This window comes from Stenella coeruleoalba, assembly GCF_951394435.1.
Source record: "Stenella coeruleoalba genome assembly, chromosome: 1".
Classification (NCBI taxonomy): domain Eukaryota; kingdom Metazoa; phylum Chordata; class Mammalia; order Artiodactyla; family Delphinidae; genus Stenella; species Stenella coeruleoalba.
Window position 1 is genome coordinate 49,109,459 of NC_137169.1, and position 20,252 is coordinate 49,129,710.

General features: G+C 44.3%; 1 protein-coding gene across 1 annotated transcript in view; it reads right to left on the bottom strand.

Moving 5' to 3' along the window:
- Positions 1–422: 422 nt before the first annotated feature.
- Positions 423–20,252, bottom strand: part of OMA1 (OMA1 zinc metallopeptidase) — a 139,180-nt gene continuing 119,350 nt past the window's right edge. The window contains exon 9 of the mRNA XM_079922724.1: positions 423–1,135. Coding sequence (XP_079778850.1) covers positions 953–1,135 — 183 coding nt within the window. The 3' untranslated portion in view covers positions 423–952. The remainder of the gene's footprint in view (positions 1,136–20,252) is intronic.

The following is a 20,252-nucleotide window of genomic DNA, read 5'->3' on the forward strand; positions in this document are numbered from 1 at the left end:
TTATTTCCAGACCACACAATCCCCAGGCCACATCTAACACATCCAGTCAGGACAGTCATTCAGATTCCAAAGACAATGGCATTTCTCTCCACAATTTGCAAGCAAAGCAATAATGCTCTAATTATGTGTCTATTATCGTCGTCATCATAATGCAGCCACATGGATGGTGGCAACAAGGCTGGGTTAATATATTCATTAGGAACAGGCAAGAGCAACATGACATTAATACCGCTAATAACACCTAATTGAGCTTAATTACAGTGTGATGCCTAATATATTGTGATGAATTTATTCTCAAAGTATTTACATATTTGTAGTTAAGTAATTAGCATTCTGCCCATAAGTAACTCCTCAGAAGTCCACTCCAGTTCTGGAACAGACAGGAGACCAAACCCAACCTCCTGCTTGGAATGGCCTGGCCAAAGAAAAGCTCTTAATTTGTGTGGAAATATATATGTCACGTCTTCCTCAAAGGCAAAGGGAACGGGTCCCACTGGGAAGGCTTTTGTGGGAAGATGGCGGCAGGAGAGAGATTTGCTCCTGTCCACTTCAAGAGTCTGACCGAGATTAAGAGCCTGCATGCTGGGGGCTTTGCTGTGCTTGTCACACCACACAGGGAGCTCTGTGATCTGTCCTAGGTGACAGACTTGAAGAGGGACATCCGCAAACTGGGGGAGGGTGATCCAGGTGGAGAGAGAGCCCACAGAGGTGCACCTGAAAGTACTCATCACATTTAATTTGCAGAGAAGAGTCACTGAGATATGAGAGCTGTCTTCTTGGGCTTGCAGGGCTGACATGGGGCAACAGGAACAGACTCTGAAGTGGACAATAGCATAGATTTTCAAGTCAAGGAGACGTATTTGAATCCCAGCTTGGCCACTTCCTATCCACATGACCTTGGGCCAAATACACCCTGTCTCTAGGCCTCCGTTTCCTCTTTGGGTTGTATTAATTACATCTTAAAACAGGAGACGATGCCTGAGATCTGGAATCCCAGATTCTTCAGCTTACCTGCCTCATGGAACAAAGATTCAATAGCCCAGGAGCTAGAAGAAGACTGTATTGCATTCTCACCACGTAAAGCCTGGTGACGTGGAGCAAGTAACTGGATCACCGTAGAACTCAGCTTTCTCACCTATAAAACAAAGATTAATATCACACCTAACAGGATTGTCATGAGAATTGAATGAAGAAAATAATTCATGGAAGGTGTTTTGCTTGGAACACTCAGCATACAGTGAGCACTCAATGATAGTATTGTTATTACTATGGCCGCCTCTTTTGTTTAAGGTTCAGCTTCAGAGGAGAATATCCACCCTAGCTAGTTGAGGCAGAAATGGGGTTGATTATAGGGATTAAATGTCCGAGAGGGTTATTGACTGTTGAAGACAAGCTCAAGGTTGAATTTTCAAGAAGAAACTCCCAAAGCCATGCCATAGGTCGCAAGAGAGCTGCTGCTTCTCGTACCATCAGAGGCCACCCAGCAACAAATCCATCTTCATGGCCATAGTGAGGAAGCCACTGTGATCAGGAAACTGCCGTGATTAGGAGGCTATGACTATGGCTGCTAGCTGCATAGCCACGTGGTGCCTGTTGCAATCGCCTCCAGCCGCACTGCCACAGACACCCTGCATCTCAACCCCCATGAAGCTGGTTCATGGACAGAGAAACCTCTGTTCCTGCAACTGCAGAAAAAAAAAAACCAAGACTCTGCCAGTTTCCAGCAGAAGTAGCAGAAGGAAGGCCTCCCTCACTTCTAAATCTCACACAAGCCGATCTGATTGGCCGAACTCCAATGACAACTAGAACCCCAACTGCAGGGGAGTCTAGGAAAGGAGTCTTGAAAATGACCTTTCAAAATGCTGCAGTACAGAAAAGTGAGCTACAAGGAGGGTAAGAATGGATACTGAGTTCTAATTTACCATATCCGTCATGCCTCCACTGTGCTGTTCCAAGGTGAATAAACAACCTTCTAGGAAAACATCCTGTCTACTACTAGCCAGGACTTCAGCTCCAGAGCCCTCTCTGGTTGTCCATACAATTTCTGAAAAAATCTCTTTTGCTCCTCCAGCTTAAGAACCAGACAAGAATTTAGGCAAATAACTACTCCTTGGGCCTTTTCCTTAACCATGTCCCAATCTTAAATCTGACCATTTCCACAGCAGGAAGAACCTTGCCAAATCCAATCCCGAAAGAGAGAGAGCACTTCACCCTAAAGCACAGAGCTGACGCCCTAAGCACGATGTCCGTTTCTCCTTTTGTGATCCTGTTTATGCTCCACGGAAGGGGGAGAGCAAAGGGAATCTCCCAACTGGAGGTCAGCTTAGGCTCGTCTTACGGCCCCAGCCCTGCGCTAGCTATCCTCCTGTGCCAGTCGCACCCTCCCAGATCCACTCTCTGCCTTTCTTCTGCCGAGAGGCTGACCCGCAAGGCTAACATCTCCAGAGCTCCTTACGTTTAAGTTTCCAGTTGAGTTTGCCCAGTGGGACGTACTGGCAGAAAACCCAAGTCAAGAGGAGAGAGAGGAGGTATTTCTTCCCTGCTTCCTCCACCTATCAGCACTGAAGTTCTGGCAGTGTCTACATCCCTCTGTGGCTATGGCTCCTACCAGGTAACTCTACGTCCTGGGCTCCGGGAACACCTTCTTCTCTTTCACCTTAAGGCCTAGGGGAAAGAATGACTTTCCACTGTTCCTAGTTCCTGACTACATCAACATCACCTGCTGGCTCATTTAGCCCTGCCCCATTCTATTTGATTCTATTACTAAATTCTCTTCGGTTAAAGAGTATTTCCTGCAGGGCTCCTGACTAATACAGGCTGCAAGGAAAGTCTATCTAAGACAGATCATTTCCCCTTTTTTCAAAACTTAATTCATTGATATTCCTTTCACTCCTCCCACTAAACTCCCCACTCCTTCCAAAAGGAGCTCTACCGTGTGCTTGGGCTATATCAGAGTTCTTCGCTCCTAGCAGAGAAGTGAAAGGTGGGGAGGATGCCTTGGCTTCCCTTAGGAGTTAGAATGTGCAGGAAACACATGGTTAGAAGAATAAAGTGAGATGACACACAGGCATCCTGTGCAGAGTGCTGGCCCCCAGTCAGTGCCCAGCTGTACAGTCAGGCCATTCAAGTTGGCTGTTCTCTCGTTCTCTGTAATCCCCTGCTTAACCAGTCCCTGCTTCACTCACATGACTACCCAATCCTCTTAATTACAGGGCTTAATTAGTCCCTGGTAACTGGTGAGCCCACCTGATGTCAATTCCCCCTATAAATGGTATCCTCCTCCCCCAAGTAGCAAAGCCCGCTGCCATGTCCTGCTTGCCACCTGCCGTCAATGGTAGGGTGTCGCTCTAGGACCTTTTGCCTAAGATGTCCTGTCCAATAAACCACTGATGTCTCTCTCTATGTCTCTGGGCTCTTTCTTCAGTCTCAAGGCTGGGCAACGACAAGGCTTGCAGGCCTGCGGGGTGCAGCCCAACACCAGTGCATGATGGTTCCCTGCCCTCTTTCATTCTCTCCCTTGTCCCCCAATCCAGAAATCAAACAATAACAGGCAGAACGATTAAACACTGAACTCTGCAAACAAATGATCAGACTCCAAATCCAAGCTCTAGGGTCCGTGATGTTGGGCTAACAATTCGCCCATTCTGTGCCTCTATTTCCCCCTCTGAAAATACTGATTATAATAGTAATATCTATCTCTTAAGGTTATTATAAGGATTAAATGAATAAACTGTACAAAGAATTTAGAACAGTGCTTTGCATATAGTAAATAAGCTCAATAAATTGTTGTTTGTTTAGTTTGAAAACATCGTATGATAAGACAGAGATACAAGCCACATTCTGGGGAAGGGAAAGGTGCTTGTCAGGTTTTGATGCTCTGAGCACAATTTTGTCTTTAATAGGAAAGTAGGATCTACTTAGTCCAGGAAATGATTGTAGAACAATTCCTAAAAGGGGTTTTATAATCCAGAACTTTTGAAAGATGACACAAGGATGAAAAAATAATAATAATAAACCCCCAGCCTGAAGAGAGAATTGTATGCCCGTGTATATCAGGAGATAAAATGGGCACCAGTATCACTCTCCACAACCTCCTCAATAAGGAAGTGGTCAAGGATGACCTGGGCTTAAATGTCCCTCTGCCACTTGGTAGCCACTGACCCCAGGCAAGTTACAGAGCTACACAGAACACTCAGTTTTCCATCTTTAAAAAAACGTGGGTCGAAGAGTGTTTCCGGGAAGATGGCAGAAGAGTAAGACGTGGAGATCACCTTCCTCCCCACAGATACACCAGAAATACATCTACACGTGGAACAACTCCTACAGAACACCTACTGAACGCTGGCAGAAGACCTCAGACCTCCCAAATGGCAAGAAACCCCCCACGCACCTGGGTAGGGCAAAAGGAAAAAGAATAAACAGAGACAAAAGGATAGGCACGGGACCTGCACCAGTGGGAGGGATCTGTGAAGGAGGAAAAGTTTCCACACACTAGGAAGCCCCTTCGTGGGCGGAGACTGTGGGTGGTGGAGGGGGGAGCTTCGGAGCGACGGACGAGAACATAGCAACAGGGGTGCTGGGGGCAAAGCGGAGAGATTCCCGCACAGAGGATCAGGGCCGAACGGCACTCACCAGCCTGAGATGTCTGCTCACCCGCCGGGTCGGGCGGGGCTGGGAGCTGAGGATCGGGCTTCGGTCGGAGCGCAGGGAGAGGACTGGGGTTGGGGGCGTGAACACAGCCTGCAGGGGGTTAGTGCGCCACGGCTAGCCGGGAGGGAGTCCGGGGAAAAGTCTGGACCTGCTGAAGAGGCAAGAGACTTTTTCTTCCCTCTTTGTTTCCTGGTGCGCGAGGAGAGGGGATTAAGAGCGCTGCTTAAAGGAACTCCAGAGACGGGCGCGAGCCGCGGCTAAAAGCGCGCACCCCAGAGACGGGCACGAGCCGCGGCTAAAAGCGCGCACCCCAGAGACGGGCGGGAGACGCTAAGGCTGCTGCTGCCGCCACCAAGAAGCCTGTGTGCGAGCACAGGTCACTATCCACCCCTCCCCTCCCGGGAGCCTGTGCAGCCCACCACTACCAGGGTCCCGGGATCCAGGGACAACTCCCCCAGGAGAACGCACGGCGCGCCTCAGGCTGGTGCAAGGTCTCGCCGGCCTCTGCTGCCGCAGGCTCGCCCCGCACTCCGTGCCCCTCCCTCTCCCCAGCCTGAGGGAGCCAGAGCCCCCGAATCAGCGGTTCCTTTAACCCCGTCCTGTCTGAGCGAAGAACAGACGCCCTCCGATGACCTACACGCAGAGGCGGGGCCAAATCCAAAGCTGAGCCCCGGAAGCTGTGAGAACAAAGAAGAGAAAGGGAAATCTCTCCCAGCAGCCTCAGAAGCAGCGGATTAAAGCTCCACAATCAACTTGATGTACCCTGCATCTGTGGAATACATGAATACACAACGAACCATCCCAAATTAAGGAGGTGGACTTCGAGAGCAAGACTTATGATTTTTTCCCCTTTTCCTCTTTTTGTGAGTGTGTATGTGTATGCTTCTGTGTGAGATTTTGTCTGTATAGCTTTGCTTCCACCATTTGTTCTAGGGTTCTATCCGTCCGTTTCTTTTTTTTTAACTTTTTTCTTTTTTTTTCTTAATAATTATTTCTTATTTTAATAACTTTATTATATTTTATCTTACTTTATCTTCTTTCTTTCTTTTTATCCTTCCTTCCCTCCTTCCTTCCTACCTTCTTCCCTCCCTCCCTCCCTCCCTCCTTCTTTCTTTCTTTCTACTTCTACTAATCTTTCTTTCTACTTTTTCTCCCTTTTATTTTGAGCCGTGGGGATGAAAGGCTCTTGGTGCTGCAGCCAGGAGTCAGTGCTGTGCCTCTGACGTGGGAGAGCCAACTTCAGGACACTGGTCCACAAGAGACCTCCCAGCTCCGCATAATATCAAACAGTGAAAATCTCCCAGAGATTTCCATCTCAACACCAGCACCCAGCTTCACTCAATGACCAGCAAGCTACAGTGCTGGACATCCTTTGCCAAACAACTAGCAAGACAGGAAAACAACCCCACCCATTAGCAGAGAGGCTGCCTAAAATCATAACAAGTCCACAGACACCCCAAAACACACCACCAGACGTGGACCTGCCCACCAGAAAGACAAAATCCAGCCTCATCCCCCAGAACACAGGCACTAGTCCCCTCCACCAGGAAGCCTACACAACCCACTGAACCAACCATAGCCACTGGGGACGGACACCTAAAACAACGGGAACTACGAACCTGCAGCCTGCAAAAAGGAGACCCCAAACACAGTAAGATAAGCAAAATGAGAAGACAGAAAAACACACAGCAGATGAAGGAGCAAGATAAAAACCCACCAGATTTAACAAATGAAGAGGAAATAGGCAGTCTACGTGAAAAAGAATTCAGAATACTGAGAGTAAAGATGATCCAAAATCTTGGAAATAGAATAGAGAAAATGCAAGAAACATTTAACAAGGACCTACAAGAACTAAAGAGGAAAGAAGCAATGATGAACAACACAATAAATGAAATTAAAAATACTCTAGAAGGGATCAATAGCAGAATAACTGAGGCAGAAGAACAGATAAGTGACCTGGAAGATAAAATAGTGGAAATAACTACTGCAGAGCAGAATAAAGAAAAAAGAATGAAAAGAACTGAGGACAGTCTCAGAGACCTCTGGGACAACATTAAATGCACCAACATTCGAATTATAGGGGTTCCTGAAGAAGAAGAGAAAAGAAAAGGGACTGAGAAAATATTTGAAGAGATTATAGTTGAAAACTTGCCTAATATGGGAAAGGAAATAGTTAATCAAGTCCCGGAAGCACAGAGAGTCCCAAACAGGATAAATCCAAGGAGAAATACACCAAGACACATATTAATCAAACTGTCAAAAATTAAATACAAAGAAAACATATTAAAAGCAGCAAGGGAAAAACAACAAATAACACACAAGGGAATCCCCATAAGGTTAACAGCTGGTCTTTCCCCAGAAACTCTGCAAGCCAGAAGGGACTGGCAGGACATATTTAAAGTGGTGAAGGAGAAGAACCTACAACCAAGATTACTCTACCCAGCAAGGATCTCATTCAGATTTGATGGAGAAATTAAAACCTTTACAGACAAGCAAAAGCTGAGAGAGTTCAGCACCACCAAACCAGCTTTACAACAAATACTAAAGGAACTTCTCTAGGCAAGAAACACAAGAGCAGGAAAAGACCTACAATAACGAACCCAAAACAATTAAGAAAGTGGAAATAGGAACATACATATCGATAATTACCTTAAATGTAAATGGACTAAATGCTCCCACAAAAAGACACAGATTGGGTGAATGGATACAAAAACAAGACCCATATATTTGCTGTCTACAAGAGACCCACTTCAGACCTAGAGACACATACAGACTGAAAGTAACGGGATGGAAAAAGATATTTCTTGCAAATGGAAACCAAAAGAAAGCTGGAGTAGCAATTCTCATATCAGACAAAATAGACTTTAAAATAAAGACTATTAGAAGAGACAAAGAAGGACACTACATAATGATCAAGGGATAGATCCAAGAAGAAGATATAACAATTGTAAATATTTACGCACCCAACATAGGAACACCTCAATACATAAGGCAAATACTAACAGCCATAAAAGGGGAAATCGACAGTAACACATTCATAGTAGGGGACTTTAACACCCCACTTTCACCAATGGACAGATCATCCAAAATGAAAATAAATAAGGAAACACAAGCTTTAAATGATACATTAAACAAGATGGACTTAATTGATATTTATAGGACATTCCATCCAAAAACAACAGAATACACATTTTTTTCAAGTGCTCATGGAACATTCTCCAGGATAGATCCTATCTTGGGTCACAAATCAAGCCTTGGTAAATTTAAGAAAATCGAAATTGTATCAAGTATCTTTTCCGACCACAGTGCTATGAGACTAGATACCAATTACAGGAAAAGATCTGTAAAAAATACAAACACATGGAGGCTAAACAATACACTATTTATTTATTTATTTATTTATTTTTTAACATCTTTATTGGGGTATAATTGCTTTACAATGGTGTGTTAGTTTCTGCTTTATAACAAAGTGAATCAGTCATACATAAACATATGTTCCCATATGTCTTCCCTGTTGCGTCTCCCTCCCTCCCACCCTCCCCATCCCACCCCTCCAGGCTGTCACAGAGCACCGAGCCAATATCCCTGTGCCATGCGGCTGCTTCCCACTAGCTATCTACCTTACTGCGTTTGTTAGTGTGTATATGCCCATGACTCTCTCTCGCCCTGTCACAGCTCACCCTTCCCCCTCCCGATAACCTCAAGTCCGTTCTCTAAGAGGTCTGCGTCTTTATTCCTGCTTTACCCCTAGGTTCTTCATGACATTTTTTTCTTAAATTCCATATATATGTGTTAGCATACGGTATTTGTCTTTTTCTTTCTGACTTACTTCACTCTGAACAATACACTATTTAATAACGAAGTGATCACTTTAGAAATCAAAGAGGAAATCAAAAAATACCTAGAAACAAATGAAAATGCAGACACGATGACCCAAAACCTATGGGATGCAGCAAAAGCAGTTATAAGAAGGAAGTTTATAGCAATACAATCCTACCTTAAGAAACAGGAAACATCTCGAATTAACAACCTCACATAGTACCTAAAGCAATTAGAGAAAGAAGAACAAAGAAAACCCCAAAGTTAGCAGAAGGAAAGAAATCATACAAATCAGATCAGAAATAAATGAAAAAGAAATGAAGGAAACGATAGTAAAGATCAATAAAACTAAGAGCTGGTTCTTTGAGAAGATAAACAAAATTGATAAACCATTAGCCAGACTCATCAAGAAAGAAAGGGAGAAGACTCAAATCAATAGAATTAGAAATGAAAAAGGAGAAGTGACAACTTTCACTGCAGAAATACAAAAGATCATGAGAGATTACTACAAGCAACTCTATGCCAATAAAATGGACAACCTGGAAGAAATGGACAAATTCTTAGAAATGCACGACCTGCCAAGACTGAATCAGGAAGAAATAGAAAATATGCACAGACGAATCACAAGCACTGAAATTGAAACTGTGATTAACAATCTTCCAACAAACAAAAGCCCAGGATCAGATGGCTTCACAGGCGAATTCTATCAAAGATTTAGAGAAGAGCTAACACCTATCCTTCTCAAACTCTTCCAAAATAGAGCAGAGGGAGGAAAACTCCCAAACTCATTCTACGAGGCCACCATCACCCTGATACCAGAACCAGACAAGGATGTCCCAAAGAAAGAAAACTACAGGCCAATATCACTGATGAACATAGATGCGAAAATCCTCAACAAAATACTAGAAAACAGAATCCAACAGCACATTAAAAGGATCATACATCATGATCAAGTGGGGTTTATTCCAGGAATGCACGGATTCTTCAATATACTAAAAACAATCAATGTGATACACCATATTAACAAATTGAAGGAGAAAAACCATATGATCATCTAAATCGATGCAGAGAAAGCTTTCAACAAAATTCAACACCCATTTATGATAAAAACCCTGCAGAAAGTAGGCATAGAGGGAACTTTCCTCAACATAATAAAGGCCATATATGACAAAGCCCACAGCCAACATCACCCTCAATGGTGAAAAACTGAAGGCATTTCCACTAAGATCAGGAGCAAGCCAAGGTTGCCCACTCTCACCACTCTTATTCAACATAGTTTTGGAAGTTTCAGCCACAGCAATCAGAGAAGAAAAGGAAATAAAAGGAATCCAAATCAGAAAAGAAAAAGTAAAGCTGTCACTGTTTGCAGATGACATGATACTATACATAGAGAATCCTAAAGACGCTACCAGAAAACTACTAGAGCTAATCAATGAATTTGGTAAAGTAGCAGGATACAAAATTAATGCACAGAAATCTCTGGCATTCCTATACACTAATGATGAAAAATCTGAAAGTGAAATCAAGAAAACACTCCCATTTACCATTGCAACAAAAAGAATAAAATATCTAGGAATAAACCTACCTAAGGAGACAAAAGACCTGTATGCAGAAAATTATAAGACACTGATGAAAGAAATTAAAGATGATACAAATAGATGGAGAGATATACCATGTTCTTGGATTGGAAGAATCAACATTGTGAAAATGACTCTACTACCCAAAGCAATCTACAGATTCAATGCAATCACTATCAAACTACCACTGGTACTTTTCGCAGAACTAGAACAAAAAATTTCACAATTTGTATGGAAACACAAAAGACCCCGAATAGCCAAAGCAATCTTGAGAACGAAAAACGGAGCCGGAGGAATCAGGCCCCGTGACTTCAGACTATACTACAAAACTACAGTAATCAGGACAGTATGGTACTGGCACAAAAACAGAAATATAGATCAATGGAACAGGATAGAAAGCCCAGAGATAAACCCACGCACATATGGTCACCTTATCTTTGATAAAGGAGGCAGGAATATACAGTGGAGAAAGGACAGCCTCTTCAATAAGTGGTGCTGGGAAAACTGGACAGGTACATGTAAAAGTATGAGATTAGATCACTCCCTAACACCATACAGAAAAATAAGCTCAAAATGGATTAAAGACCTAAATGTAAGGCCAGAAACTATCAAACTCTTAGAGGAAAACATAGGCAGAACACTCTATGACATAAATCACAGCAAGATCCTTTTTGACCCACCTCCTAGAGAAATGGAAATAAAAATAAATCAAATGGGACCTAATGAAACTTCAAAGCTTTTGCACAGCAAAGGAAACCATAAACAAGACCAAAAGACAACCCTCAGAATGGGAGAAAATATTTTCAAATGAAGCAACTGACAAAGGATTAATCTCCAAAATTTATAAGCAGCTCATGCAGCTCAATAACAAAAAAACAAAAAACCCAATCCAAAAATGGGCAGAAGACCTAAACAGACATTTCTCCAAAGAAGATATACAGACTGCCAACAAACACATGAAAGAATGCTCAACATCACTAATCATTAGAGAAATGCAAATCAAAACTACAATGAGATATCATCTCACACCAGTCAGAATGGCCGTCATCAAAAAATCTAGAAACAATAAATGCTGGAGAGGGTGTGGGGAAAAGGGAACTCTCTTGCACTGCTCATGGGAATGTGGATTGGTACAGCCACTATGGAAAACAGTATGGAGGTTCCTTAACAAACTACAAATAGAACTACCATATGACCCAGCAATCCCACTACTGGGCATATACCCTGAGAAAACCATAATTCAGAAAGAGTCATGTACCAAAATGTTCATTGCAACTCTATTTACAATAGCCCGGAGATGGAAACATCCTAAGTGTCCATCATCGGATGAATGGATAAAGAAGACGTGGCACATATATACAATGGAATATTACTCAGCCGTAAAAAGAAACGAAATTGAACTATTTGTAATGAGGTGGACAGACCTAGAGTCTGTCATACAGAGTGAAGTAAGTCAGAAAGAGAAAGACAAATACCGTATGCTAACACATATATATGGAATTAAAAAAAAAATGTCATGAAGAACCTAGGGGTAAGACAGGAATAAAGACACAGACCTACTGGAGAACGGACTTAAGGATATGGGGAAGGGTAAGGGTGAGCTGTGACAAAGTGAGAGAGAGGCATGGACATATATACACTACCAAACATAAGGTAGATAGCTAGTGGGAAGCAGCCGCATAGCACAGGGAGATCAGCACGGTGCTTGTGACCGCCTGGAGGGGTGAGATAGAGAGGGTGGGAGGGAGGGAGACGCAAGAGGGAAGAGACATGGGAACATATGTATATATATAACTGATTCACTTTGTTATAAAGCAGAAACTAACAACAACAACAACAAAAATACGTGAGTCCTATGATACTTTCCTCTCAGGCTGCTGTGAAGACCAAGCACGAGAACCATTGTAAAGTCGATGAAGGCTGCCTAACCCATTCCTCCCTCCACACTCCTCCCTGTGACTAGGCTTTGCTTATGGCCTCACTCCAAGTACAGCCCTAAGATACAGGATCTGTTACCTGTTGAGCTCTTTGGGGTTTGGCTGTTGCATGCTGTACAGGTAGCTACTCCCTGTCTCCCAGACTCAGGGTTCTGGGTCTTTAGTCTCTGCTTTTGCTGTCTTCTCCTACACCATCAGTATTGTCAGTCTCAACGGAAGGGGCCTATGAGTCTCCCTTTTGAGGTGAATAGATTCTTCTTTCTTGACACCATGCAGGATCTATGCATAGCAGCCCAATGACATGCTCCTTGTGCATCATTATTGAACAATCCCCAGGAAGGCTTAATGAGCACTGCTGTTAACCCATCATAGTCCAACATGGAGATTTCACCAGGCCTATGGAAGGAAGTTAAAAGCAGGCTGCAGAGTCCAAAGTGGAATAACCACACCTGTTATCGGGGTTCTTTGTGCTCTGTTGTGCCTGCATCCTGCCTAGTCTCCTCCCCACAGAGTGAGATCCTCTAGAAAAATTGGAAAAAGGATGGTCTAAGGCAGACACGCCATCTTTACCACTGGATTTATTCCCTGAATCACCTTGCCTCTGTTTAAATAACCTAGGGGGAAAATCTAGGGTAGTTTCTATTTTCTAGTTGGACCCCGACTGTTATGGGGAGCGACACTATAGACAGGAGGCCAGTCAGGAGGTGTGGCAATTGTCTTGAGATGAAAGACTGGGGATTCAAAACTAAGACAGTAGCAGTGGGATGAAGGAGAGAGGAAGGCGATCAAGAAACATTTTAGAGGAAACCCTCCTACATTGTTGGTGGGAATATAAATTGAGGTAGCCACTATGGAGAGCAGTATGAATGTTCCTTAAAAAACTAAAAATAGAACTACCATATGACCCAGCAATCCCACTCCTGGGCATATACCCGGAGAAAATATATAATTCGAAAAGATACATGCACCCCTATATTCATTGCAGCACTATTTATAATAGTCAGGACATGGAAGCAACCTGAATGTCCATCGACAGAGGAATGGATAAAAAGGATGTGTACATATATATAATGGAATATTACTCAGCCATAAGAAAGAACAAAATAATGCCATTTGCAGCAACATGGATGGACCTAGAGATTGTCATACTGAGTGAAGTCAGACAGAGAAAGACAAATATTGCATGATATCACCTGTAGGTGGAATCTAAAAAAGGGTACAAATGAACTTATTTACAAAACAGAAGTAGAGACACAGATGTAGAAAACAAACTTATGGTTACCAGAGAGTAAGGGGGGGGAGGGATAAATTGGGAGATTGGGGTTGACATATACACACTACTATATATAAAATAGATAACTAATAAGGACCTACTGTATAGCACAGGGAACTCTACTCAATACTTTGTAATGGCCTTTATGGGAAAAGAATCTAAAAAAGAGTGGCTATGTGTATATGTATAACTGATTCACTTTGCTGTACACCTGAAACTAACACAACATTGTAAATCAACTATAGTCCAATAAAAATTTTAAAAAAGAAACATTTTTAGAAATAGAACAATAGGACTTGGTGACCAGTCTAATCTTAAACACGAGGAAGAAAGGGGCATTAGCAAGTCCTAAACCTCTTGGTTTGAGGAGCACGTGAAGATGACGATGTCATTCAGTGAGGCAGAGCGTGAGTGGTGAATAGTTTGGGAGGTGTTTTTAGCCAAATATCTAGTAGATAATGAAGCATATGGCTCTGTAATGACCATTTATCATTTTGTATCCCAGAGCCCCTTCCTGATGGGAATAGCAGCCCCTTCTGTTTTCAGATATTGTTCTAAATAATTGATCTGAATGGAAGCTGACATCTTTGTCTGAGATTCTGCTGACCTGGCTCAATCAATTCATGAAAAGGTAGGTCCTTGAATCAGGGAAAACCAATCTGAATTCTTCACCAGGCTTTTTTAACCAGGGCAAAGGAGCCTCTTTCCTCCCTTTTTATAGAGATTGTGAGCTAGAGATGTGGGCGGCCAGAAAATCATGGAGAAGCCAGTCTGAGAGAATGGCGCCAACAGGAAAGGCAAAGCAGAACCAAGTATGGCAAGGACCACCTTGTAGGCGGCTGTGAGTACAAAAGGAGGTAAGCCACATGAAAAGTCTAGCACTGGGCATGGCACTTAGTAGTTACTCAATAAGCTGTCTTAACCGAGGGTACCAACTGTGAGCTTTGAATGGGCAAAGAAAGGACCGGATGATTTCAACCAGAGAGGGGATGACATTTGGAATGGGTTTTGAAGGATGGGTTGAACTCCAACTGGGAGGGCTGGATTTTAGGAACTCTCTGGCTCCAGGGGAGTCAGGAGTAAAAGCTGCCTGGCGAGAGCCTGGCCTGCCCTGTCCCGTCCGCGAAGTCCTCTTCTCCAGAGGAGGCTTTGCAGAAGAAGCCTGCCTGCCACACTCAGCCTGCAGCCGTGACCTTGCTGAGCCTTGAGAGTGACAAGAACAGAGCCCATGATTATTAACCTTACCACTTGTTTCTGTAGTTTATTGTGACAAGACAATGCAATAAGGAGGGAGGTAATCAAAAAGCAATTTTGTAGCAGTAAGCTTAAAGTGACAAACCTTGCTTTTCCTAAATAAATCATCATTATTCCCATATGGCTCAGGACTGACAACTTGGGTTTCCTTAGTAACTGAGTACTTAGCTAAACCTGTGGCCCAGTGCGAGTGAGAACGAGCTGCATCTGGAGAGGAGAACCAGTTGCCAAGTCTTTCCCAGAGGTCTCCTCCTCCTTGCAGATGAGCGAGGTAGCCATTAGCATTCCGGCTTTCACATCCTCCGCGTGCACTGTTCTCTGGGGATCCCTGAGGTCTATGACACATAGTAATTTGTCATTTTGCAGTATCATTAATTTGGTTTTTGAGAGCTATTTGCTTTGTGAGTAAGTGGGTTTGGGAACCCCAGCATGCATACCTCAGAGGTTTACAAGGTAATGCTCATGAACTGAATGCTAAAAATGTGCAAAACCTGGTTTCTCTGTGAATCATATTTCTGAAAAGAAAAACCAGGAGCTAATGCTGGTAATGGAAGGGAAGAAAAAGTAATGAAGACGAGGGAAGCAACGGCTCTTAGGAAGGAAAAGTTTTGTGGCCAAAGTAATATATTCTGGATTGACATTTGCAAATAGCATCTGGATTTACAAGGGTTTCTGAATATATCCTTTGTGAGGGTTAAGAATCTATGGTGCTTTTTAAAAGCTAGCTCCTCTACACACTACTGTATATAAAATAAACAACAAGGACCTACTGTATAGACAGGAAACTATACTCAATATTTTTTTTGTGTGTATATACATACATATACATATGTATACATATATATATCTGAATCACTTTGCTGATACAACATTGAAACTAATACAACATTGTAAATCAACTAATACAACATTGTAAATCAACTATACGTCAATAAAAAAAGAAATAAAAATTTAAAAATAAATAAATAAAAGCTAGCTTCTTTCTCCCTTCTTCCCTTCCTGTTTTCCTCCCTTCTGTGTACACATTTATATGTGTACACTTAGACCTACCTGGTCTAAGCCATGGGCTCTACACACAGAGGCTGCACAGCCCCAGTTGTCAAGACCTGACAGCCTGGCTGGGGAGACAGACAGGTGGACAGATGGGCTACATGTCCAGGCTGGGAACTCAGAGGTGAGCGTGACCATCCCGGTCTGCAGGCTCTAGTGAGGAGCCACGGAGGGAGTGATGTTTGAGCCAGGCCCTGAGGGACATGTGGGATTTGACACGTGGGACGACGGGCCAATGGCCTAAGGAGTGGTCTGAAGTCTACTGGGGCTCGAGCATCAAGTCATTGGAGGCTGCGGGTGGGTGAGTTTGGGACAGACTTGGAGGGGCCTGCACTCCACACTCAGAACCCTGCCATGCCAAGATGCCTCCTCCAGGCTGCCCTCTACTTACCCTCCAATTCTCTGGTGCTTCTGGCCTCAGGGCCTCTGATGCAATGGGCTCCTCCTCCCCACTCCCTGCTTCATCAGCAGCCTACAGCTCTTGCTTTGAACTCCCCTTCCTTGGAAATGACAGAGAGCCTCCCATAAACACTCCATCTAAAGTTTCTATTTTTCTTCATGGTCTTTAACAACAACAGCAACAAAGAATTCTACATTTATTCTTTAGTTTACTTGTTATATCTCTCATCTCTTTTAGTTTACTTGTTATATCTATCATCTCTCCTAGACTCTAAGTTCCTGGAAATCAGAGGAAACTTTTTTTTTTTTTTTTTTTTTTTTTTGCGGTACGCGGGCCTCTCACTGTTGTGGCCTCTCCCGTTGTGGAGCACAGGCTCCGGAAGCGCAGGCTCAGCGGCCATGGCTCACGGGCCCAGCCGCTCTGCGGCATGTGGGATCCTTCCGGACCAGGGCACGAACCCGTGTCCCCTGCATCGGCAGGCGGACTCTCAACCACTGCGCCACCAGGGAAGCCCCAGAGGAAACTTTTTATTGATTCATGACTGCACCCTCCATACCTGAGAGCGGGCCTCTTTGCACATGGCTGATCTTCAACAAGTGCTGGCTGAATGAATGAATGACTGAATGAAAGAATGAATGAATGAGTTAAGACTCAGTTTAGAGGTCACCTCCCCCACCAGCCATCCCTCCAAGTCTGGAACTGTCCTATGTGTGTTTCCTAATGCCTGTGCTTACCCGATCACAGCGCTTACTAATAACACAAAATTGAAAGCGTTTACTTGCCTGCTCTCACTACCGCAACCAAGAGCTCCCTAAAGGCAGAGGAACATCAGTCTCCCCCATCCAGCGCCTGGCAGAAATGTTTGTTAAACTGACACTTTGCCCCCGTAACAGGAGTGTTTTCCTGGGTGGTTGGAGGAGGCTGGACACTTTCTGTGAGTTGCCACCACCCTCCCCGTCCCGTGGGAGGAGAGGCTGGATGAAATGGGTTTCCTTTGGGGTTCCACGGCTGGGGTTCCTGCTCTGTGGTCCCAGCTTCCTTCCTGCTGATGACATCAGGAAAGCAGGGCTGGCCCCTCCTGCTGGCTGCCAGCTCTGCGTCAGCATCCTGTCTGCGTCAGCATCCTGTCTGCCTCACAGATGCTCCTCTTTGCAAGCTGACTGGTACCCTGAGGTGACTGCCTGTGCTCCTGCGTGTGGACAATAAGGTGTGGGCTGTGTTTGAAAGCAGAGTTTGAGCGGCCAAGACGGGTCTCCCACACCGCCCCACCAACCCCAGCTTTTTCATTCCCACCCAGGGTGCCAGCCAGATTGGAGGGCTTCTCTCAGGAAGGTGCAGGATTGCCCATTTGGTGTGTACTTCACATGGGTGGTCTCAACCATGCCTCTTAACAAACAGCCTTGGGAGTAAAAAGGGTAGAGCTTAAGACAGGTCAGCTGTGTGGCAAGGGAATGTGTGCATAGATTGTGATTTTAAAGAGGGTGGCAGGGTACTCACTTTGAAGGTAACATTTGAGAAGGAATTTCAAGGAAGTGAGGGCATTAACCAACTGAATCCCTGGTGAAAGAACATTCCAGGCAGAAGGGAGAGCGATGCAAAAGCCCCAAGGTGGGAGCTTCCTAGAGTGTTTGAACAGCAAGGAGGTCTTTGAAGTTGAGCGGAGTGAGTGTGGGCGAGACTCATAAGAGGTGATGTCAGAGGAAAGGCTGGGGGGGACAGACCACGTAAGCCACTGAAGGACTTTGGCTTTGCTTGAATGAAATGGGGTCCATCGTGGGGATGTGAGCAGAGGAGAAGCACAATCTGACTTGCATTTCTGAAGGATTGCTCTTGCTGCTGGGTCGAGAACAGACTGCAAGGGGGCAAGGAAAGGCAGAACTAGTGCAGGAGAAGCTTGAATGACCCAAGCAAGGGCAGCATGGGAGATGGCTTGGATGAGGGTGACAGAAGTGGAGAAGGTGGCAAGTAGCAGCATTCTGGATATGGAAGGTAGAGCCGACAGGATTTCCTGAGATATTGAAAATGGGATACGAAAGTAAGATTTTTAAAAAATATGGACGATATACACTACCAAATGTAAAATAGATAGCTAGTGGGAAGCAGCCGCACAGCACAGGGAGATCAGATCGGTGCCCTGTGTTCACCTAGAGGGGTGGGATAGGGAAGGTGGGAGGGAGACACAAGAAGGAGGAGATATGGGGATGTATGTGTACGTATAGCTGATTCACTTTGTTATGCAGCAGAAACTAACACACCATTGTAAAGCAATTATACTCCAATAAAGATGTTTAAAAATATTAATAAATAAATAAACATGGATGACTCCATGGTTTTGAAAGAGAACAAGAGAAAAAATGAAGATGCCGTGCATTGAGGTGGAGGAAACAGTAAGTGGAACAGACTGAGGAGGAGGCAATATTAAGTTTTATTTTGACTTGTTGAATTTGGGACGGTTATGAATCTGGGGCTTAGGAGAGAGACCTGAGTGGAAGATATAAATTCAGGATTCATCCCCAATAGAAATGGCATTTAATGCCATAAGAATGGGTGAGTCACCAATATAGTGAATGTAGGTGGAGAAAAAAAGGAAAGCCTAGCCTGGTATGCTCATTAGGAGGTTACTTTGATATCCACGAGAAATTAGACACATTGTGAAAACTGAACAGGGTCTATTCTCTGCATGTCCTAGCTCACTCACTCCTTTCTCAAACTTCTTGAAAAATAATCTAATTTCTCAGTGTCCACTTTCCCCCCACCTAGCAATCTAGCTTGGGCTTCAATTATGCCACTGAAACCTCTTGCTCCAAAATCATCGAAGACTTCCAGCGAAGGATCCTCAGTGTCGTCCAACACTGTTTTATGAGCACGCCGACCTTCTTGAAACTCCCATCTCCAGAATATAGGAAATAACAGATGACCACAAGCACTAGGATATTTGAGAGCCTGATCCTGTGGATTGCATCACGTGGGACCCCTGGCTGGTTGACTTAGATTGGGTTCATCCAATGGGAGACTGGTGGGCAGAAGGAGAGAGTAGTCAGGGTTGGTCGGTTTGTCCTCTGCTTTCTCCCTGTTTTCCTTCCCCACATCTGGCAATAGCTGCATCCTCCTGCTTCAGGATTCCAGTCTTCCCTGAGCTCTGGTAGAACTTTTTCTTCTACTGTCTTTAACTTTTCTGTCTCAGTCTCTATGACTGGATCATCCTTTCCTGTGCACTAGATGCTGGTATTCCATCCCCACCAGTTTTCTTTTCTTTCCTCATGTTATACGCTGTCACTGACCTTGTTTTACCCCATGGATTTAGCTACCACTCATCTTATACATGATTAAATACCACAGCTATACGGCTATTCCCCATGCCCTTCCAGGGGAGTGGTAACAGATGTACTTGCTGGACACCTCCAGTGGATGCCCCACAGACACCTCCAAGTCATCAATCCAACAGTGAACTAAGCTTCCATCTCCACGAAGCAATAAGAATGGATGAGGTCATTCCCAAGAGCCTATCTTCCTTTGCTCGGTCATCCCTTCTGCCTGGAATTCCCCCTGCCTAGCCCCTTGACCTCTTTCATCCTGGTCCTTCTCCTGAAAGAATGAGATGGTTTCCTTTCCTGCCACCACTCCTGTGTTTTCACTGCCCTCAACCTTGTGTCCTCTTATTGGATGCAGAGTCTTCATTATTGATGCCTCAGGCCTAACTCTGTTAATCTACCTCATCATTTATAAGACAGTTAACCTTAGCATGTCTGAGCTATTGAACAAATATCGGTGGGAATTAGATTTGGTCCCTGATAAGCACAAGATCTGCAGTTTGTTGCCTGGGCAAGGCCACTATGGGGGAGAGGATCAGACGGCTGCCTCAGCTTCTCAAACTAGTATGGTCTTCGCCCCCTGAAACCATTCCCGACTCCAGCCTGTTTAACTGAGGTTCTGACACCCGGCCCAGCACTCACCTGCCCAGTGGTGAAAAATACACAGACTTTAGAGTCCAACTGGTCAGGATTTGAAGCCAGATCTTCATCTTGGTTGTGAGATCTCAGGTAAGTCGCTTCACTGCTTTGAACAGGTAAAATGGGCCTAATAATACCTGCCCAGGTATTCCACTGAGACAACTACACTGACTGCCAAGAATTTTACCAGCATTATCTCACAGAATCCTCATGCCCCCAAATTAGCTAGTTATACCTAGGCACACTCAATGGAGTTTGGGGGATGAGTAAAGAGAAATAATGAAATGTTATTCTTTATCCTATGGGATTCTGTACTGGTATGAAAGAATGGAACCATCCCCC